The sequence below is a fragment of the Danio aesculapii genome, chromosome 19, assembly GCF_903798145.1.
Source record: "Danio aesculapii chromosome 19, fDanAes4.1, whole genome shotgun sequence".
NCBI lineage: Eukaryota > Metazoa > Chordata > Actinopteri > Cypriniformes > Danionidae > Danio > Danio aesculapii.
In genome coordinates, this window is record NC_079453.1 from 26,236,478 (window position 1) to 26,259,270 (window position 22,793).

The 22,793-nt window shown below is 34.8% G+C and overlaps 1 protein-coding gene across 4 annotated transcripts; it reads left to right on the forward strand.

Annotated features, from left to right (window-relative positions):
• The first annotated feature begins 812 nt into the window (after nt 1-812).
• On the forward strand, nt 813-22,122 carry eya3 (EYA transcriptional coactivator and phosphatase 3). 4 transcript variants are annotated; one of them, XM_056479160.1, is made up of 19 exons: nt 813-920; nt 5,535-5,658; nt 6,507-6,556; nt 7,859-7,965; nt 8,259-8,342; nt 8,418-8,487; nt 9,820-9,929; nt 10,167-10,298; nt 10,509-10,588; nt 11,985-12,165; nt 12,483-12,652; nt 12,761-12,844; nt 13,649-13,738; nt 13,817-13,875; nt 14,730-14,890; nt 16,136-16,250; nt 17,810-17,931; nt 19,414-19,514; nt 21,412-22,122. In XM_056479160.1, the coding sequence occupies exons 2-19, from the start codon at nt 5,626-5,628 to the stop codon at nt 21,490-21,492; spliced, it is 1,830 nt and encodes a 609-aa protein (XP_056335135.1). In that variant the 5' UTR covers nt 813-920; nt 5,535-5,625; the 3' UTR covers nt 21,493-22,122. The 4 variants fall into 4 exon arrangements, with proteins under 4 accessions (XP_056335135.1, XP_056335136.1, XP_056335137.1 ...); XM_056479161.1 differs by having other exon boundaries at nt 8,421-8,487; XM_056479162.1 differs by having other exon boundaries at nt 7,862-7,965.
• The last annotated feature ends 671 nt before the right edge of the window (nt 22,123-22,793 follow it).

Sequence of the window (22,793 nt, forward strand, 5' to 3'; positions counted from 1 at the left end):
TAATCTTGTTTAGTAATTCAACCAATTTAGGCAAAATACTGGAGAAAAATGATTCTCAGCAACACTCTACAGTTTTAAGATTTTTTTTAGGTTTCAGATCAAACACTGCATGGAAACTGCTGTTCTAAATGTGGCGAATGATTTGTTGAGGATCGTAGATTAGGAGAAATGCTATTTTAGAACATCTTGATCTGGCTTATGACCCCATGGTGGATCATGTGATCTCCTTGACCGCTTAGGTCAGTGGGGTGAGAACTAGGAATTCTGGCCTTGTGTTAAAGCGGTAAAAGAAAGAACAGTTGCAGTGGAATTAGTGAGTTTATTTGTCCTTGTCCCCTTTGGGGTTCCTCGTGGTTCTGTTCTTGACCTAGTTCTTTTAAACATCCTTTGTAATAGATTTGTCAAAAACACATTGTTGTACCTCATTGTAATTACCATGCACAACATTTCCCACAATGGATAACACAGTCATATCTACTATTGTTCAAAATAGTCTTCTTAAATTAAAGATATATGGCTCTACATTTTCTTCAGCTTAATGATTTAAAATTTGAAGTGGCAGTCTTTAATTGGTCAGTATTTTCAGTAGTTGCTTGACTGTCATTTATATTAATATCTTCACAGTAGTAGTAGCTAACAACCTACAAGTTATAAACGTAATTTTAAAAAGTTATAAGTCATACCACAATCTAGATTGTCTATAAATTCGAATTAATAATTCGTTGTGTTGCTTCATTCAGCAGTCAACCCAAATGCAGTAATAACAAAGCATTGGCGAACGCCGGATTCTGCGCATGCGCGTTGCGAACTTTTTGCGACTTCCTGCCAAATAGTTGTCCCTAACAACAACGGCGCCCCACCGAGGGAATTTCACTTCAAGGGATCATAAAGTTTCCTAGAAAGTAGTACTTGGTGAAATGGTAAGACCTTCTTTCCTATTCGCGAGCGGTACCCTGTGCATTTGAGCCTTTTAATGAGCAGTTTAGTGTGAAATGCTAAGGTCAGCAAGCCGCGAGCTAAATAACACACGTTGGCTAACTGCTCAAACTGTGCTAAACGCTAACGTTACATCAATCCAACAAGCCCTGGGAAACATTTGTCTCCTATTTGGTATTATATATATCGACGCTGTTATGTTTGTTTACAAATATGATCACATTTAATGCGTGTCTTATATTGAACAGCGTTGCTTATTAACAAGCCAGTTTTGGAGAGAAACACTGGTCGTGTCTCTAACCACACCGACCATCCTACCCAGGCAGCACTTTTCGCCGTCATATGAGAAAAACGTTGTTTTTGTGATGAAATACTACAATAAAGGGAGTCTGAGAGCAGATGTGAGGTCCTCACCTTCACCGCTCAGCCGTCCTCCAGTCTCTGTGATTCACTGTATGTGTTCAGTGTCCTTCCATTGTGACGCTTCTGCTGTTGTGTTGTTTGATGGTAACGTTGCTGTGTTCTGTTCGCACGTTTTATACAGCAATTCCGGGAGTTGAGCTCCACTGACCTATATTTTTTATGACATAGATGTTTTTAAAACTAAAAGTCTAAAGTAAATCGGTATTTAAAGAATTGTAAATTTCGAAACTCGCATGATCTCAATGTAAAAATATTACACATTATTTGTTTGGGTTATTAAGACTTAAGTTCATTCATCCACACACACACACAAACACTGATGGTAAATACATTTATAATGTTCATAGGTATTAACTTTTAAGTAGATGTTTTCAGTACTGGCCAAAATACCCATGTTGGTGTAATAAATCTGTACATAAGGTTTACATAAGCACTAAGCTTCAAAGACTAAATGCACGTGTTTGTACGAAAGCTAAATTTTTGTTTAATGCACTCTGACTTCCAACAAGTCAAATGTGTTTGTTGTTGTTTTAGATCAGGGGTGCGCAACCCTTTTCCTGGAAATATACCTTTCTGCAAAGTTCAGCTCCAACCCTGATCAAACACATTAAAACTAATTAATTAGGACCCGGACTGCACTTGATAGTTATAGGCAGGTGTTTTTGATAGGGGTTACAACTGAAATCTGCAGGAAGGTAGATCTCCAGGAAGAAGGTGGGTTTTTAGTTGTGTAAATAGCTAGTGACATTACACTTACACTAATTAGTGCACACTTACACTTGACTCTGTTTTCATTTTTTACATTAGTTTATTATATAAAAGCCAAACATGCTCCAAGGTTATAGCAAGGGTTTTGTTTATCTGCCTCAAACCCAGACCATCAACCTAGTTCATCTGATATGGGTTCACAGGAGGCGAACTTAAAGTCGTCTAGTTATGTTTAACATCTATTTACATTTATTTATTTTTAATCTGAAATGTGTTATTCTACAAATTAAATCAATGCGTTTAGCAAATGAATGTAAAGTAACTTAAAAGGAAATAACATCAGCAAATTTGTCAAATAATATTTGTGGTGTATAATTCCAAAATTAAAGAATTTGCCAAATAGTAAGGATTATAAAAAGGTTTAATAGATAAAGTGCAAAATAGAATAAAAGTGTTTTACACGCTGCAAAATTAACATAAAGACAATTTTTTAAAAACATATAAAAATTTATTTAAAGTTGTCTTTTATTTGCACTTTTATAGCAACAATAATAAAAAAAATGTAAAGTGTCCCTATGCATTTTTGAATGTTACATTTTATGCAGTGAATGAAATCATCCTGGGGTGCATTTCCAAAAACCATCATTAGCCAACTAAGGTTGCAAGTTCTGTCTTTACAAACATAGTTTGATGATTAGATGTTTCCCAAATCAGTCGTTCCAATGAACATTCACAAACTGTTTTGCTAACTTGTACATTTGCAATGACACCTCTAGAGCTGTAGTTAGAAGCATAGTTCCTGGCTGTGTTCTATTCCCAGTTATCCCTCTGTGCCTTATTTCTTTCAAAAGTGCAACCTTTAAACTCATAATGATTTAATAAAAACATTAAAGTAATCTCTTATGTTAATTTCCTTTCAAAGTATTTTTTTTAATTCGGTTTTAGCGATCTTCATATTAACAATTGCGCTCCCTTCATAGTGCACTTTGAAATAATTTATGCCATTTAAAACTTATGTGGCTTATGATGAAAGCTTTAGGTGACCTGTGGAAAAAGTGGAATCTGTTACGTCTCCAAAGCTTGTGAAAACAAAAATATATAGGTTACACTAATGTTTTTAATTTATAATAGCTTAAGCTATTTATTAAGAAATGTATATGAACTGTTTTTGGCCTATGCTAGAACCTTTCTGCAGTGGTTTGAATGTCAAAGTTGTAAAATTGGACTGCTAGACTACTTAAATAGACTATTAAATTTATATATTTTTTATTTCTTAATACCTAAATAAACTAAAATGTGATGATTTATATATGAGATTAGAATATGTGTTAGTTTTTTGTAAGTGGTTTTTATAATAGAATATGGAATATTCTCATTAATATTTGTAAAGGAAACATAGGCCCCATATGTGCTGTTTACATATATTTCAATTAATATGGAAAATGAGTGCATGTTTTTACCAAAATTAATATTGGATTTTTTTAAAAATGTGTGTGCTTGTAAAACAATATAATTTGCACAAAAAGAAGTAGTTACTCCACCTTGTTTAAAGTGCCATTACGGGCGTTTTACGATATAATTAATGTGGTTCAAACAATGGATCTGTGACAAAGAAACTACGGCTTTGGGAAACACTCGTCACTACATCGTTCATTTCCCTACCGATTCATCATACTATGACAGTTCAGCCATGAGTTATGTTGTTTGGAAAATGTACCCCTGCACAGTTTCAAATCTGAAAATGCACCGTGTATAAAGTTCTTGTCCTGAAAGTCGATGACAACGAGTCATTTTCAAAAGCTGTTTTTTTGTTGACGTCAACCTGAAACGTTAGTGGAGTGTTCACCCATGTGTGCGCACGGAACCAGGATGGCATCATGTCAAGAGTCAATATGCTCTGCATAGTGAGGGCACATTCTTTTATTTTTTTCCTAATACCGCCAAACAGTGAGGCTGTGAAGGGTCAATGGTTAAAGTTCATTTTTACAGCAAAATCGTCTGCTACATTACAGCAAAGAAAACGTGTTCAATGCAGCATTCATAGGCTGGGGTCATTTTATTGGTCTTATTAATAAGATAATATTGAAGCCATGTTGTCTTTTCCCACACACACACACACAAATCTAAAAAAATCCAATTGTGATTTATCTAAACAAAATTGCGATTTTAAAATGCGATTTACTACCATTTCATAAAAGAGCTACAGGTTTGATGGGATGGTTTTAACAGCACCAAAGAAAGACCAAGCATAATCACAAACTACTGTTTATTTTAAAACTTTTAAAGATTGTTGCCATTTTTTTTCAATAAAAATTGTCATTTGACTTAACAAATTAAGAAAATAACTACATACATAATGATGCGTTAAACAAGGTGGAGTAACAACTCCTGTATTGTTATACATGTGTGTGTGTGTGTGTGTGTGTGTATATATATTTCTTGTCTGCTTAGTCCCTTTATTAATCTGGGGTCACCACAGCAGAATGAACCGCCAACTTATCCAGCACATGCTTTATGCAGCAGATGCCCTTCCAGTTGCAACCCATCACTGGGAAACATCCATACACACTCATTCACACCCATACACTATGGGCAATTTAGCTTACCCAATTCACCTGTACCGCATGGCTTTGGACTGGGGGGAAACCAGAGCACCTGGAGGAAACCCACGCGTATATATTGCCATATATATATATATATTTACTTTGTGCAAAAAGCTAAATATTTTGGTGATAAACTGACATGGGGATAAGTAAATAAACAAACACAGAATCAAAATTTTAACTACCCTTTCAAAGATTAGCTTTAAAAAAAATCTGAAGTCAGTTTTTTTTATATATACAGTATATATCCAAAGCACGTTCCTAGGACATCGAGCTGGACATTGCATAAGTGTTGTTGAGGGCTACACGTGATTCGTTAAACATTGTAGTTTCACAGTAATGAAGCGTCTGCTAACTTGGCCCAAGTGTAAGTGAGCGTCTGACCCGCTTCCACACTTTTATTCATTTTCCAATTATATAAATGCAGTTAAAAGAAGGCATTCGATGAATAAAATTAGGTTAGATCTTATCCTCACCCACCCTGTGGATGTGACAGCTTGCGGAGAAACACCTAATGCCTTTGATCTAATCAGGAAAGAATACAGGCTTCCTAGTTTTCACCAAATGTAGGTTAGTATACATGTAAGGAGACACGATCATATAATCCAGTCATGTGCGCTGGAAAGTGGGAGGGTATGGAGGAAACATCTGGTGCTTTTGTGGAGGAGCTTCACGTGCCTCACCTGCCAGGCATGAGCTCACCTGCCACCAGGGTGACTGTGGGATTAGGACCCACAAGGCCCACTTTTTCCCCCCTGATTTTCCCATAATGCTCAGCACCGTCATCACGCACATGTCAAGGATCAACCTCGGTCTGCATATATAAAGATGTCTCACTGTGTTAAAATTGTGTCTTTCATTCAGGGCTTTGGCCAAAGCAGAATCAGCGGCAACTGCAGAGACTGACCGTGCAGATTTTCTAGAGCGGACGGTGAAGACGTCCTCTCTCAACGGCATGGACGAGTCACAAGAGGTGCCCGAGCTACCTGTAAGTACATTGACTGCACTTACTCTCAAAAAAGGTTTAGCTGTAGCTGACATATACAGTTATATGTTATTATTTAATACAGTTAATATATTATGTAGTTAATATTCTACTTATTCGACATTGATAAAGTGTTTAGGTGTATTTTAACAGCTTATTTTGTAGTTCACTTGTATGTAGTCTTGCAGTTTGAAAATTTAAAAGGTTATAATTACAATTTTTGACTAAATTAATATGCTTATAAGTGATTTAAAATGTGCTCAGAGTATGCAGTTTCTATTATTAAGTGTTTGGTAATAGCATATGTGACTTATACAAGATAAGAAATTAAAATTTGTGCTTTAAATGTTATTTGCTGTAGTATTAGGTTAAAATGACATTGTATCATTTAGTCACCCTCATGTTATTGCAAATGGTTTAGTTAATCTTTGAATTACAGACATATTTTTATGAAATATGTGAGATTTGACTATGCCTCCATTAATATTCTGCTATACTTACACTATTATGCTTCAAATAATTAGGAAAAACATCAGTCCAAACAAATTAAGCTTAATCCAAGTACTGCAAAGAGACACAATTGGTTTATATAATAAACTATTAACGACATTGATTTTGCAGAAGCTCAAATGTGTTCTTAAGAATGAACCTAAATGGCTCTCGGATGTCAACCAAGCATGCTTGAGCCCTCATGATCTTTAAACTAAGTTCACTGATCAGTATTGATAAATGAAATCTGCAAAAAAAAAAAATGCAGTCAAATTAACTCACAGTTTTAGAAGTGTCATGCATAAGATGCTGCTATAGAAAAAACATGATCAAACAATAAATGTAATGTTTTTATTGACTAGACAAAGAAAGCTCGGCATGATCCAGAAGTGAGTCAGGAGGGTGATTCACGGTAAGCATTTTTGTTTCAGGGCATGGTTCATTTTCATTTTTTAATATGCACTTTTATTGCTAGTTATTGGTTGGACTGTAGATTGAGATGATGTCATTCCTAATGGCGACAATCAATGCTTTGTCCGTATCTTGCCCTTCAGCAAGGTAAAAAAAAGAGCAGAAGTACAAAGAGTGTCTTGTTAGAGTAAAAAATGACTTCCTTTTGGATTACTGCCAAATTTCAGTCTTGCAATTAATTGGCTTTTACAAAATGTCAGAAAATATTTAGCATTAGAAGTGCTAAAGTGCTAAGTCACTTTATAGCTACTCCCACACAAAACATTTGAAAACTGTTTTTTTTTATTTCATTGCAAGACTTATGTCTTTTTTCCACTGAGTGGTACAGTTCATTTGGTACGGTACAAGTCACCTTTATCAGACTTGTGTCTCCACTGCCGAATGGTACCTTTTTGGAAGGTGTGGTGTACAACAGAAAGTTGCAGTCGACGTCGTTCTCACTAGAAGAAATGGAAAAGTAAAGCTGTACGGGTCACATGTCATATGAAAAGCACTTCTCACAAAACAGGCTTTATATGCAAATATTTAAGTAGACATTTTAATTGCTAACCTTTCTATGAACAGGATTTAATTATTCCTGCAGATCAAAGATATTGCAAAAGAGCCTACTGTAACATCTACAGTTATATAAAATAAATCCTTATGGTCTTAGAAAAATGACACCTAACGCACATTTAGTCCTTATTTGGGTTCAAAAACAATACGAAATGTACACAGTCAGTGCAAACCTCTCTTCTGTAGCTTTAATCTTCACCAGCACATGTTAGAAAGGAATCCCCTCATTCCGAGTTCAGAATACTCCAAAGGGTAATGATAATAATCAGACATCACGGTTTATTCATGTTTTCGGTTCCTGAAAGAATTGTTTGCTTGTTTGTTTTTTCATGCTTCACTCTCGTGTTTGTCTGTTTCTGAAAGAATGTTAAAAAAGCCGCACTTCAGTAATCACGCACAAGTTATTGTCATAAGCTCAAGTCCATTATTTCAAATATTGACACGTGGTGAGCACACGCACGTAATGAGTAAAGAGCAAAAGGGAAACTTCTCGCGGTTCGCTTTTTGGTACCTTTTTGCAGTGGAAATGGGGAAAAAAGCACACCATACTGTACCATACCACTCAATGGAAACAGGTCATTATATCGAGTTTTTCTGGTAAAACATGGCAATGTTGGGATCACTGATGATTGTTATTTTACATTTAAGAGAACAGCAGTACATGGTTGTAAAAGTCATTGTTTTGCAGTAGTGTTGTTGCTAATGACAGCAGTGACTCCCCAAACCGGGATGAATCCTCAGCACAGTCGAATGTCAACTCCTATCCACCATCATCTGTCACACACTTGCACTCTAGTAAGTAGCTTTCTACATTGATAATTATTGTCCCAATGCATAGACTTCATTTTCTGACTTTTTTTACAATAATTTTTTTCTGTAATTTTCAGTGTAAACAACACTATTTATTAGTTATTATTAATGTAATGAGTATTGTTCATAAAATTGATAATCATATAAACTTTTTTTGCATTAGACTATATGTATATGAATGAAGTCTTTTAAAGTTATTTCAGATCGATTTTGAACGGTCTGTTGTCATTTTTAATTGGAACGTGTTAATATAACACTATCTGTCAATTCTCTGACAGTTTCTGGGGCTCCAGACCAGTCTAATCAAGAGACGATATCAAGATCCCAGGGCTGTGTTGCAGAAAATGCATATACTCACAATGGTAATGACCCTTTCTCTCTTATGCTGAGACATAAAATATGATGGCGTTGTACCAAACCCTCCTTATTTTCACCAGCAGTGACGTGTAAAGACCTCGCCACAACCACATCAACTGAATATACCTCACAGATCTACCAAGGAACCAAGTAAGTACTGAAAGTTGTTTTAAAATGGTATGGTGTCTTAAAAATGCACCAGATCAAGTGCATGATCCACCTTTAGTCTCTGGATCATGTTGTGTAAATTATGGGGGTAACTTCCGTTATGCAGTAAATTATCAGTGAAGTGTCAGAAAACTATCTACAGAGGTGTCATTTTCTTCACAGTTCACCCATCAAATATTGAAAGATAACGCGATAGATTTCACAATTTATTTTCAGCAGACCATAACCCCATAAAGGCTCAAAACAAGTCTTTCTGCAGCAAGTTTACAGATGTTGATTAAAAATCGCTGTACTGTATGAAATATAAAGAGAAAATAATCTGGATGAACAAAATGAAGGATACATTTCATGGCGGATAAAAGTAGAGCACAAAACAACCTCTGAGTTTTACTATGTAAATGGTTTATTTGTAGAGAAACAGTATTGTTATTATTATTATTATTATTATTATTATTATTATTATTATTATTATTATTTTTCTGTTCTTTTGAATGGAAATTCCTCAAACTATAAGTGAAAGCCATAATTTGAAAATCAATAGTCACATTCGTGAAAAGAAGGTGGCTAATCGTTAAATTTGAATGTTCTAACCAGTACGTACAAAATTATATTCAGAAAAAAAAATAGCTATATGCACAGCTAATTGCTAAATAATGTAATATCTATTCAAACACCCTCCTAATTTAGTTCCTCAATCACTACAATTCACAAATTAAATCAATTCACAAACATTTGATAAATATGATCACATTGATCATACATTCAAATCTGCATTTGAACCAAAGAGAGCAGTTCAATACTGTTATGAAACTGCTGCAGTATTTAGATTTTTGACCGCATAGTATTGTTATTTGAGTTGCAAACATTCAAATGATCACAGATGTAACCATTAATAGATAGATATTAATATAGATAAAGAAATATAAACACCAATGCCTACAGTTGTGGTCAAAATAGACTAAATCACCCTTTGAAAGTAACTGGACACTTCTGACAAGAGGTAATAACAGTTAACCAGTAGGTCAAGCAACTATTAAAAATGCATGTCAATGAATAATTCATTTAAGACATTTGTTAAAGATGCTGTTTTTATGAGTGTATTTTATGTAATTATTTCACAAATGAATCATAAGTGAAAACAAGATGATTTAGGAAATTAGTGTTAATGTTGAATTCATCTTGACAGTAAGATTACTAACACATATTGAACCAACTGCAAATTCGTTTTATGTAGGGAATCAACCTAGTTAATGCCAACATAATGAAATGGTAATTTTGTTCTGAGTGTTGTAACTCTCCTCCCTTATTCCTCAGCACCGCTGTCACCGCATATGCCAGTCAAGTGGCTTTCCCCTCCCTGGGCCAGTCGTCCATGTACAGCGCCTTTCCTCAGTCCGGCCAGACATACGGACTGCCACCATTTGGTCTGTGCTTCACCCAGTTGCCGTCTGTGCTTTAATTCATCAGAAACACTTCACCCAAACTCATTCCACTTAAACCCTCACCCTGCATTCACACTGTACGCCAGCTGTCAGATCAGTTCACATCTGCATTACATCCTGTTCCTAACCACCCCTCTAATCAGCCCTTTCGTCTCTGCATCCCTTCTCTCCTCCACTCTTTGCCCTCTCCCCTTGCCATCTATCCATGCACGGCCTCAGGCGCCATGTGGCCAGGCTTAAAGACAGAGCTGCCCGAGGCGCCCTCTGTTGGTCAGACGGGATTTCTCAGCTTCAGCTCAGCCTATACCTCAACCCAACCCAACCAGATCCACTACTCCTACCCCAGCCAAGGCAAGCCTGCTACCGCTATCTGTCACTGTGTGTCTCTACACGCTCTCCAAATCTTACAGCCTTATCAGTACAGAAGCGCTGATTGGTACAGCCTGTCCGTTTTCACCAAACCACTTCCATTAATGCTCATAACATTTCATTATCATCCTGAATTTTTATGCAGATGTTTTGGTTCTTTGGCATCCTCTATAATTGTTTTTCCCCATTCAGGTTCCTGTTTTACTACATCAAGTGTGTACACTAACATCCCCCCATCAACCGCAGTGACCACAGCTGCTGGCACACATCAGGTGGGTCTTCATCTTAAAATCAGTAAAATAAGGTTGTGTTTGTATCCCAATCATTAATTTTGCTAATTGAAATACACACATTGAGCATTATTCTTTTAATCTTATCAAGTTAAACATGGTCTGATTTTAAAAAGGCTAATATAAATGTAATTAAATTCATGACCAGGGCTTGAGCATCACTTGGGGGTCAGTCAGTAGCAGTGACTGCCTGCCTGGGTTTTGTCAAAAGGCGCAGGTCAAACATAATGTGATGGAGAAGGGTGTCTTGTAATTGTCTATGCAGGTAAAACCTTGCCTGGAGATGTGGAATTAACAAGCAATTAACTGAATCTTAGGGTATCTTACTTCAGATTTTACACTGCTCATAGTTTAGATAGATTAAAAATTTATCCTGGCCATTCATTTGCTGAGGTTTCACACTGGACTGGATTTTTACAGGGTATTGCAGACATTGAAAGTTTATATACAGGGAATTTTATATATTAACTTTCCGATGGAATACTTTCCATTGATTAAAAATATGCTTTTTTTCCTGTACCTTGCCTTTTTTCAAACACGTTGTTAGACGTGTTTTGCCTGTTGCTATGGTCATAGCCTGTTTTTTCACTGATGATTTTATTCTTTTTCCATTTGTTAACCAGCAATCAAATACAATCACCAGGCTGTACCTGTTAAAATAGTTGGTTGTTTATTTTTCTGCACAGTGCTCACCCAGTCCCTAAGTTTGCAGGATAAATTTGCATTATTGCAGCCTAAAATTGCTTCAGATGACTTCTCAAAATTGGTTTTCCTGTGTTGTAATGGTGTGAACATATACACACATTTACACTTCATTACTTTTTTGACCTCAAGAGTCGTTGATCTCTGTTGTTTATAGAAAGAGTACACTAAAACATTTTAAAGCCTACTAAAGTACATCATATTTCATACATAAAGATTTTGAAAACTTAGTCATTTATCTCTTCAATAGGAGCAATGGACAAATCATCAAAGCCATCGATAAAATGAATGTTGAAAATGTAATGTTATTTAATATAAACAATGCAGATGGCATGAAAGTAATTTTTTAGAGAGTTCCTAAGTTCAGTTTTGATTCAGCTATCACAGAATTGCTAAATTCTTGAGGGACTGCTTAACAGCTGCCTGCTTTAATCGTTATAGGTCATGGAAAGTCAGCCTTTTAGTCAGTAAAAGTCAGGAAATTTGACATTTAGTTCGAGTGGGAACACTGTGCAGACTAGGCATGTGATGGTATCAGTGTTTCATAGGTCAAGATTACGGAAACTTTTTTTTATGGTGTTTGAAAAACATTTTTGTTAAACAAAATTTTAACTTAGAAAAAGCCTGCACTCATAGTTTCCTAACACTAGCCTCATGTTTGCCTTCAATTCTTTAGGAGTTTACAAGTTACAACTCTGTTGGTCAGAATCAGTTTTCCCAGTACTACGTTCCTCCTCCCAGTTACATGTCTGCTGGGCTGCCTAGCACTGATAGAGATGGAGCAGGGGTGGTGGCACCTGGATATCCCGCCATTAAGACAGAAGGCAGTGCCTCTGCAAACCTGCCCAACACTACTGGTGACTTATTCTCTTCAACTTAAAATGAATCATTTCCCTTACTGTAAACTCCAGTGCTTATATGAAGTCGTGTAAATGATATGTTATTTTTAGCTAAGAGAAAGTGTGTGTAGAGTCATTTTCGAAATGGCTCCGTCTAAAGCTTGTTAAAATTCTATAGTAATTATATGGTTTAATTAATATCAAATAAAAATATTGAAATTGTTATTTTTTTTGTTTCTCAAACACCCCTGTGCACTGCACTATGATTGTCATTTGTGAATGCCCCTCATTCTTCTGGTTCTTTCTTCATTTCATGTTTTGTCTCATTTCATCAGATGCTTCCCCAGGCGTGACGCTCCCAACCGGTGTGGCTCTCCCCGCTGGGATGGCCCTTCCCACAGGAGCACGAGACCAAGACGAGCCCAACCGCAAAAATCCTGCTGGCAAAGCTAAAGGCAAAGCCAAGAAATCAGACGGTTCCCAGTCTACAGACAATGACCTTGAGGTACTAAAGTAGCCTGTGTAGTTTTAATCTCAGCTTTTTTAACACTGTACCAAATGAAGAGTACTGTAATCGTGAATCTTGATATAAACATAGATCTTTTCTTCTCAGCGTGTCTTCTTGTGGGATCTGGATGAAACCATCATCATTTTCCACTCCCTTCTTACTGGCTCATTTGCACAGAAGTTTGGAAAGGTACAGTAGTTTGCTATTACAAACATACAGGCTGTGTTTTACATGCATCCAAATAATCTGTTCGTCATAATCAAATGTTTATGTAAACACGTTGATTGAACTGAATGAGCTAGATCTGTAAATATATAGGAAAAGGTGGTTTGTTCCTTTTCTAATCTTAACCAGCAGCAAAAAACAAAAATAATAATAACCAAGTCCAAGTAAACTCTTATATCTGATTAATTTCTCAATCATATTAAGAATCCTCTGCGGGACATAATAGCACACATTACACAGTGCAAAATTCATGTTTAATTTCATAGCTCCTTTATAACAGATCATTTCCACCAATTTTAGCTCCATAACTCTTATCCAGAGATGGCAGGTTAATGGCAGAGGAATAGGCATTGGAATAATGTGTAAAAGCCACACAGGGTGTTGTAAAGCTGCTTGTATTTTTCTTTGTTGGTAAAGATGTTAGTAAACCTTCTCAAAAAAATAATATTGCTGATTTATGAATGTGTTTGTCAACAATAAAAGTTAAATCTGTTGGTGTCACATCTATGCTGTCTCACTCTCTGCAAGTGTTATATGATGTCACACGTACTGTAGATTGCATGTGCTAAAGTTTAATCGCAAATCTACTGCATATAAAACACATCTAAGCAGATATTTGAACCAGATTACAATGTTTAGAGTACATGTAAACAGATCTGCTTTCTCATTCAGTTCCTTCTGATTTACAAAAGTTATTGCAATAGATACTCATTTTTTACAAGTTGTCTCGCATATACAGTGTTCATTTTGTTCTTCTCCTCTATTCAGGATCCAGCAACAGTTCTCAATTTGGGTCTTCAGATGGAGGAGTTGATCTTTGAGCTTGCAGACACGCATCTCTTCTTCAATGATCTGGAGGTGAGTGGAGGATAACGAATGTGTCCGTGTGCTCTGATACGTTCATGTAAATAATATTTAGGCCTTGTGTCAACACAGGAATGTGATCAAGTCCATGTTGATGATGTTGCCTCAGATGACAATGGACAGGATTTGAGGTAAATAAGGTCAAAACGTATAATTGCAGCTCTTTAAGTGACCATTACATTATTTCTGTCTAGCTTTAGCCACATGTGTATGTAGAAATTTTAGATTTGATTTGTGCTTTGGATGCTTTGAAACAGTTGTGTTGCTGGACCAAATGTCTGGCTCTGATTTTCATGATGCAAAAATACAGAATCCAATCATAAAAATAAAATTTGCTTTACTGTTTAAGTTTAATATAATAATCTAAAGAAGACTAAAGTAGGCCTGTATATACCCAAACAGATTGTAATATGGACTTGTGTTTGTGACTGTGAATATTAAACAGCAAAACTTCTATTTAAATGTATAGTTTGTATGTTATGTATTTAGGCTTATATTAATAAATAAAAATATATTCATTCATTTTCTTTTTTTTTTATATTCTTTTTTTTTTTTAGCTTAGTCCCTTTATTAATCAGGGGTCGCCACAGTGGAATGAACCACCAAGTTATCCAGCATAATATTTTATGTGGCGGATGCCCTTCCAGCCACAACCCAACACTGGGAAAACACCCATACACGCTTGCGTTCAAACACATACACTACGGCCAATTTAGCTTATTCAATTCACCTATACAGCATGTCTTTGGACCGTGGAGGAAACCCATGTGAACACGGGGAGAAATAAAAATATATGTAATATAATAAACAAAAATAACATCTAGGATCTTATCTAAATACATAAAAGTAAATAAATATATTTACTTACAGTAACAGGTCTGTTTTATTCAAAGATTTACTTTTGATTGTGGTTGTGTAATAGTTGCTTTTTGTATTTTTTGTGTCTGTGATTCACATCTAATATTGACCATTTTGGACATTTTAGCAACTACAACTTCTCTAGCGATGGCTTCAGTGGACCCAGTACAGGTAGTGGTCCAGGTTCAACCGCAGCGGTACAGGGAGGAGTGGAGTGGATGCGTAAACTGGCTTTCAGATATCGCAGACTTAAAGAGATCTACAATGGATTCAAAGGGAACGTGGGAGGTAATTACCTTTACTTTACTTTACTTTTTACTTTATTGTCCAAACAGAGCTTCTGGACAGAAATTCATTTTCATGATAGTTCATCTTATGTCTGTTTAGAAGCACAGTGCATTTTTCCACAAGGTGTCGTTGTTGTTGTTGTTGTTGTTGTTAGGTTAAACTGTAGTTCTCTGTTACGCTTGCTAACATACTTTACATATTTGGTTGGTCACAAATCAAGAATACTATAATGATGTTCGTGACAGGCTCATGTGTGGTTCATGATGGGTCTGACAGAGGTATGTGTAGAATAACTGGTTAACTCTTATAGAATGCTTTAGCTTGAACACAAAACAACAAAATTATTGCACTCGGAGGCAGTAGAAGTGTGAGAGTGTAGTATAAGCAGTGTCCTCTGTTCATTTCTTGTTCACCTTGGTTTACCTGTTACGGGACTTGAAACAGTTTATTTCCTTTTTGTTTGTGTATTATTTTTCAAACAAATTCAAGAAATTTGTACTTAAGTTCAGTGAGGACACATTAAATGTATTAAAATTGACATTCTGATGAAATTAACACCATTTCTTTGAAATAAATAGTGTTATGTTCATCAAAATATCATAAAAGTAAGTATTAGTTTCAACTGAATTATTAAGGGTCTTAACTGTTTTTAATATTGATGACAATAAGAAATGGTTCTTGGGCAGCATACCGGTAATTTTTGGAAATATTTATTGAAGTAATGAAAATCTGAAGAATGAAATAATTTGTATAAAATAGAATTATTTTTTAATTTTAGTTATTTAGTAAGTTATTTGATTAATTGAAGCCTTGTTCTTTTTTATTTAATAATAGTCTTTACCTCCTCATTATAACTAAGTTTTTATTAAAAAATATACACCACTACAAGCTAAGAGTAGGGCTGTAAATCTAGAATTTCTTCATCTGCTAAAGTATCATTCAAGAATGAATTAAATTGAGTTAGACACAGAGTGTATAAGAAAGCTTGTTCACCTTTTTGACATTACATTTCATTATTTTGGTCAGACATGCAACAACATTTTTCTCCACTTTCTAGAATTTTTTCAACATTTAAGAAGCATTGTAATCTAGTTTGATTTCTTAAATCTTTAAATTTAATATTTTATTTTTCAGATGTGTGATTTATAACCTGTTGTTGTTAATGGTTACATAAATGTAACTTGTTTTACAGATCAGATCCAAAATTATCTTTAATAAAGTCACCATCTTCTGCTGTTCTTGTAGGTCTGCTGAGTCCAATGAAGAGAGATCTGCTGCTCAGACTGCGTTCAGAGATCGAGACAGTCACAGATGCCTGGCTGAGCACTGCTCTCAAATCTCTATTGCTTATCCAGTCAAGGTGAGATCTGTCTCTATCCTCAGACAATTTATTTGGAGCAGTGCTGTCCAACCTTTTTTTTCTTTGAAGCTCCCCTTTCTTACATATAAAAAAAAGTCTCAACCCTTGCCAACTCCCAAAATAAATGCTTTTGAAAAGCAAACAGATTGATTATTTTTGAGGAAGACAAGATAAAAGGGATTGAACTCTAGCCTTAAACAAAAAATATTTAGCACCCTGTATCACAATCAAAGCATAGTTGCTATACTGTACATTAGCTTTTCTCAGCCTTTCTCATGTTCTCAAGTTTTGAAAGGACACGTTGATGTGTTCTTGTGGGCATTTAAAGAAGTAGTTCAACCAAAACTACAAATTCTGTCATTTTACTCTACTTACACAAGTCACCAACCTAAAAAAAAGATATTTAAAGAAAGCTGGAAACTGGTAACCACTGACTTCTATAGTGGAAAAACAAAGGGTTTGGTCAGTGGTTACTAGTTTTCAGTATGTTTTTTTAAATATCTTTATCCAGGTTTCAAATGACTTGGTTGTGAGTAAATGGTGAAAAATTTCATTTTGGGGTGAACTATTTCTTTAAGACATGCTTACTCCAAAGATTTACAGGCTGAAGGTTTGAAACCTGTAAAAGAAATTGGTCTGCATCAAACATTCTTGTGAAAAATGTCATATCAGTCTTGTAATTAGAACATGCCATTGGTTAAACACAACATTCTTTACAAGAGATTTACAGTTGTTTCTTGTGTTTTATTGTAACAATACAGCTTATTAGCATTTTCAGTTAATGTTAATTTACCATCTTTTAACATAATAATTACTGTATATTCTAAAAAAATATTTTGTAATACTAATTGATAAATATTATTTATCACGGAAAGTAAATTTAACCCAAAGTAACCTGCAAATAAATTGGATTCAAATTTATAGGTAAAAAGGACAGCAGTACAAAAAAACTGAATGTTTCAGGGAAAAACGACAAACTGAAACTTCCACAAATTCCCTCATGTTGTTCCAACACAAATTGATTGTAAACTCAATTGTTTTATGTTCAATCAAATAAATTTGTAAAATCAATTAAGTTGTTCCCCCCCCAAAAACGTAAAAATTGTGTCATTTCAACTAATTTTTAAATATTTTTTTGAATGTAGAAATCTGTGAATGTGTATTTATATTTCAACAGTGAGGGAATTTCTAGCCGTTGGGACTACAGGGTGTATATAATGTGTGATAGAAACATTACCACTGTCAAAGCAAATGTTTGTTTAAGTTTTTTGCCAGTGTATGTTGTTACACCTCTTGTCAAGTTGCTTTATGGTCTTTTGGCTATTTGAATGTATACTTCCTGGATGATAAAGTATTATTATTCTTAAAATTCTAGTGAATTAATCAACTGTCAGTCATGTATTTTACCTGAAATTTTATGATGAATCATCAGATAGGCTTCAAACTTTGCATATAAAGTGCCTGGACAACATGTCGAAAAGGTTTCTCATTGTGTTTGATTTAACTTTAATTATGTGAAAACCCTACCAATGGGCTTATTATTTGGTGTTTGTTCACAGGGGCAGATGTATGAATGTTTTGGTCACCACCACTCAGTTGGTTCCTGCTTTAGCTAAAGTGCTTCTCTATGGCCTGGGTGACGTTTTTCCCATCGAGAACATCTACAGCGCCACTAAAATAGGTAAAATCAAAATGCAGACATTTATGGCGTTTAGTCATTCAATAGGCAGACAGTTCAGACGTGCAGAATGTAAAAAAAAATGTTTTAGGAATGTTCAAGTTTACAGTGGCCTGGGGCCCTTAAATGTACATTCCACTTTTTATTGAAAAAGGCTTACATTACAAATATCATGAGTATCTAAACAGTTGACTTGAACCATTTTTTTTATGCAATCAGCCAATTGTTCTGGCAGGGTCACTTTTAACTTGGCTTAGAATAATGAATTGAATTTGATTTGAGCGTTTCATTCAAGAAATTCAAAACAGTTTTGATAATTTTCCTATTTAAAGCATGAGTCTTCTACGGAAACCTGAAAGGGATGTGGTAGTGGGGTAACAATGAGTGGGAGAAAAAAACTGCATTAGGAAAATGCATATATATATATATATATATATATATATATATATATATATATATTTATTTATATATTTATTTATATATTTATTTGTGTGTGTGTGTATTTTTATTATTTATAGGATATATTAGTGTACATCTAGAAATTAGATATTTAGAGTTTGTACATTTTGTTGTACTGTGTAGGTTTTACAAACATTACATTGTACATTTGAGAGACTGATACAGTTCAGTTGTATGTAAATACAATATAATCAAATACAATGTAATTTAATATAACTTTGTACTCTGGGTTCACGCTTGACTGTACATACAAATTACCTATATTTTTAAAATATGAAGTGAACAGGAAGTGTTTGTGGATCTTTGAGAGGGAATGCAAAATATCTTTTGCGAGGGAACTCCCGGCTATTTTTTTCCCCATGACCACATCCCTTCCGGATCTCCTTAGCCTTCTGTAGTTACATTGTGTAATCACACCAAAGATTAATGAAAAATTACATTTCTAGGCCAATATTGGTAGGAAATATACTCTCATTCTGGCATGAGAAACTTTGATGCTGTACTGTCGCTTTACCAGGCGGAATGATATTATGCAGCGCATGAGAATAGGCTGTTTTCAGAGGCCCCATATAGACTTACATTTGACAGACACAATCAATAAACACTTGATGCTTGTCTTCGGCCTCTTTCAAAAAAGCTGCAGTGTTGCTTTAAGCTTCAAAATTCTGATGCTAACAAAAAGCGTTAGAAACATTCTACTGTCAAATTTGACAACCCTCCATTTGATTAACTTGATAGCTAAAAAAGCATTAGGATTGCTGTTGAAGACTTGCAGTATACTATATATTATAATATTTTGTGCTATTTTTGGCACTTTCATTATGTAGGATAGTGGTCTGGATATTTTTTTAAAAACACACTTTGTTCCATATGGTACTAAACAACATGTCGGTTAATAAAGTATGTTATTGCTTATTTTTGTTGAACTCTAAGTGTCAAACTGAAAGGACTTCGATATCTAGGTTATTGTATACTTGCATGTAGGGTGTTTGTCAAAGTAATGATGACTGAACATTTGATTACCAGGAAAAGAGAGCTGCTTTGAACGCATCATCTCTCGCTTTGGGAAGAAAGTGACCTATGTTGTTATAGGCGACGGCCGCGATGAAGAGTTTGCAGCAAAACAGGTACAATGTCAAAATATAAGCATTTGAACTATTATTATGGTCACATTTCTATATATTACCGTGTGTGAAGTATTACTACATTTAAAGTAACTGGTTTCTGTTTTTTAAGCATTTAAAAGTAGTTAATTCTGGGGATTTTTTTTTTTTTTTGTAACATTTTGATATCTTTTGGGAATCATACTCTTTATTTTCTTCATTTAGTGAAACCATACCCTTTATTACAGTTTTGTAACCCATTCTTAAAAACATGGTCAACCTGCTGACCACTTCTCAGATACAGATCTCAATACAAAATAAATGACAAATTCTTCTTTAATATGATTGTCTGTATTGTTGTGAAACCTTATACCATCTAATTTGTGCTATTAGGATCATAGACAAAATATTATGATGTAAGAAATATCTTGCTTTACAGATATCAAATCCAAAAGTGAATTTTATTAAGACTAAAAGTGTGGATGAAACTATTTAAAAGTGTTAGTCTCATAAACATCCCCTAACTTCAAAGTATCCTGCTCTGTCAATTTCTTTCAGAGAAAAGTTGATTTTCAAATGCATCATTTTGGATTCTTCCAAATACTTAAAGCGGTGTTCACAAAGGTGTTAAGCGGAAATATTTTTGTTGGCCTTCCAAACTGAATATAATGTTGAGGGATAAGACTACAATTACAAAGTAATCTGAAGTCAGAATGCACCTGAAAATATTACATTTGCTTGCCCACAATTGATTATAAATGTTTATGTGCTTTTTCGGTTGAACACAAGCAGATATTTGAACTGGTAGCCGTTGTCTTCCATACTATTAAACATTTTTTTACAATGGAAGTCAATATCTAACAGTTTCCAACATTTATATATATATATATATATATATATATATATATATATATATATATATATATATATATATATATATATATATATATAACTTACTTGTGTTCCACAGATAAATAAACACAAGTTTCATTTTTAGATGAATTTAAATAACAGAGAAGTTTGGAAAATCCCTACCCAGCAAGCATTTTTTGTTTTTAAAATATGTCTAATAGACGTCTAAGCATAGGCCAAAACTAGACTAGTCATCAAATAAACAGAAATTAATTTGACGACTAGTCTTGTTTTGGGCTATTCTTAGATGTCTATTAGATTTTCACCGACAGCCCAAGTTTAGCCTTATTTTAGCCAAGCTGTCTACGTTTAGATGTCTGTTAGACGTCTATTAAACACAATAATTGTTTGCTGGGTTCTGTCAACTGTCTGGCAACAGAGGGCGTTTGTTATTCCTAAGAAGTTTGACTGACTCAAGTGAGTTTATTTTGATGGCATTCTAGCACCTTTTTGAAAATTATGTCATCATTTGCTCACCTATATGTCATTCCAAACCCATAAGGTAATCTTTGGAACATATATGATGATGATTCTATTTAATCAGTGATTTCCGAAGCTTTAAAAATGATCAGTCAAAAACAAATGCAAGTCTTTTTGGGAGAGACGATGAACAGATTTGATTTGGGCTTTTATTCGCTTATAAAAACTGGGAAGTTTAGCCATACTTAATTGATAACAAACAGGAGTGACATGCAAGAAAAAATCAGAATAAAGAAGGAATTAAAGAAGTCTGAGCTTCCATGATGAATTTGGAATGTAATTTGAATCCTGTAAACAGACTTATTTAAAAGTTTTTATTCTCAATGGCAGATTTGATTGGCAATATCTTTGCTTGTGTTTTTAAAAAATGAACACAATATTGAGCATTTTGATGTTAATGACTCCCAGTTGAATAAGCGAAATCCAGAACTTACAAAACCTCTTTATTGTCTTGCTTTGCATTTAACATGTTTTTATTGACCAGATCTCTCAAATTGTGATCTAATCGATGTGTTCTATTATTCTTCAGCACAACATGCCATTTTGGCGAATCTCTTCTCATGGAGACCTGATTTCTCTTCATCAAGCTCTGGAACTGGATTTTTTATAGATGAAGCTGGAGGTGAGACCTGGATCTCTCCAGTTGCATCCATCAGCAAACCCCATCCACCTTAACCACCACAGCCGTGGAGAAGCTGAGGTCATCTCTGGACACTAGCAGTCACAGATAAGAACTCAAGAAGATCTGTGACTGGATCTCACAAGGCCTCCATTCCCCCAATGGCAGCTATCCTCCCCCTTAAGCTGAACCTTGCACTGGGACGCCACACAAGCATACACGAGGAAAACACTGTCTCCCAATCTCACTGCATCTTTCTCTCAAGAAGTGGATGTAGCTGTACCATCATCAACGTAACTGGATTCACCAAAGGAACAACCCATGACCAAAGGTCTGCACTGGCACAGAAACTTGGAAGTTTGTTGAAGCTCTGTCCTTTTCATTTTTTTATTTTGCATTTTAAAGGTCTGGAGAGGAATTTGGGGTCATTTTTGATTTGCACTCATTCCAAAGGTCAGGATTTTTGTTCTTATATATGAAATAGCAGGTTGCATACATTGGAACGCTCAGACAAATGCTTATTTCTGTTCTTAAAAGGACAGTTTACCCCAAAATGTAATTCAACTTTCTCGAAGGCCATCCAAGGCTTACACATTTTTTGGTTTTGTTTAGTTGAGCATTATTGAAATTTATATATATATATATATATATATATATATATATATATATATATATATATATATATATATATATATATATATATATATAGCTAAAACCATCCTTAAAATAATGGCTACAAAGAATTCCAAACCCTGTGGCTTCTGATGATGCATACAGAGGTCTGTGCAAGAAAATGAACACTATTTACAACATTACCTAATCCAGTGTTTCCCAACCCTGTTCCTGGAGGCACGCTAACAGTACATATTTTCGGTGTTTCTCTTATATGTCCCATTAACTTCAGGTTTTGGAGCCTCTTCTAATGTTCTGATGAGTTGATTCAGGTGTGTTTGATTAGGGAGAGGTTGAAAATGTGGACTGTTGGTGTGCCTTCAGGAACAGGGTTGGGAAACACTGACCTAATCCATAGGCTCTGCAATGTTTAAAATAATGTTCAGTTTCTTGCTCAGAGCTTTGTAAGGTCTAAATATATCATGGGTAATTGTATTTTTTTGTTGTTGATGTAAGTGAAATTTGTTTTTAAAGTTTTGTGAAAGAAAAAAAGTCATCTTCATCTTGGATGGCCTGAGGGTGAAGTAATCATAGGTTTTTATTTTTGGGTAAACTATCCTTTTTTATATGGATCACAGACGTGGCCTATTTAATATTTGTTTTCAGATGGTATCTGCAGG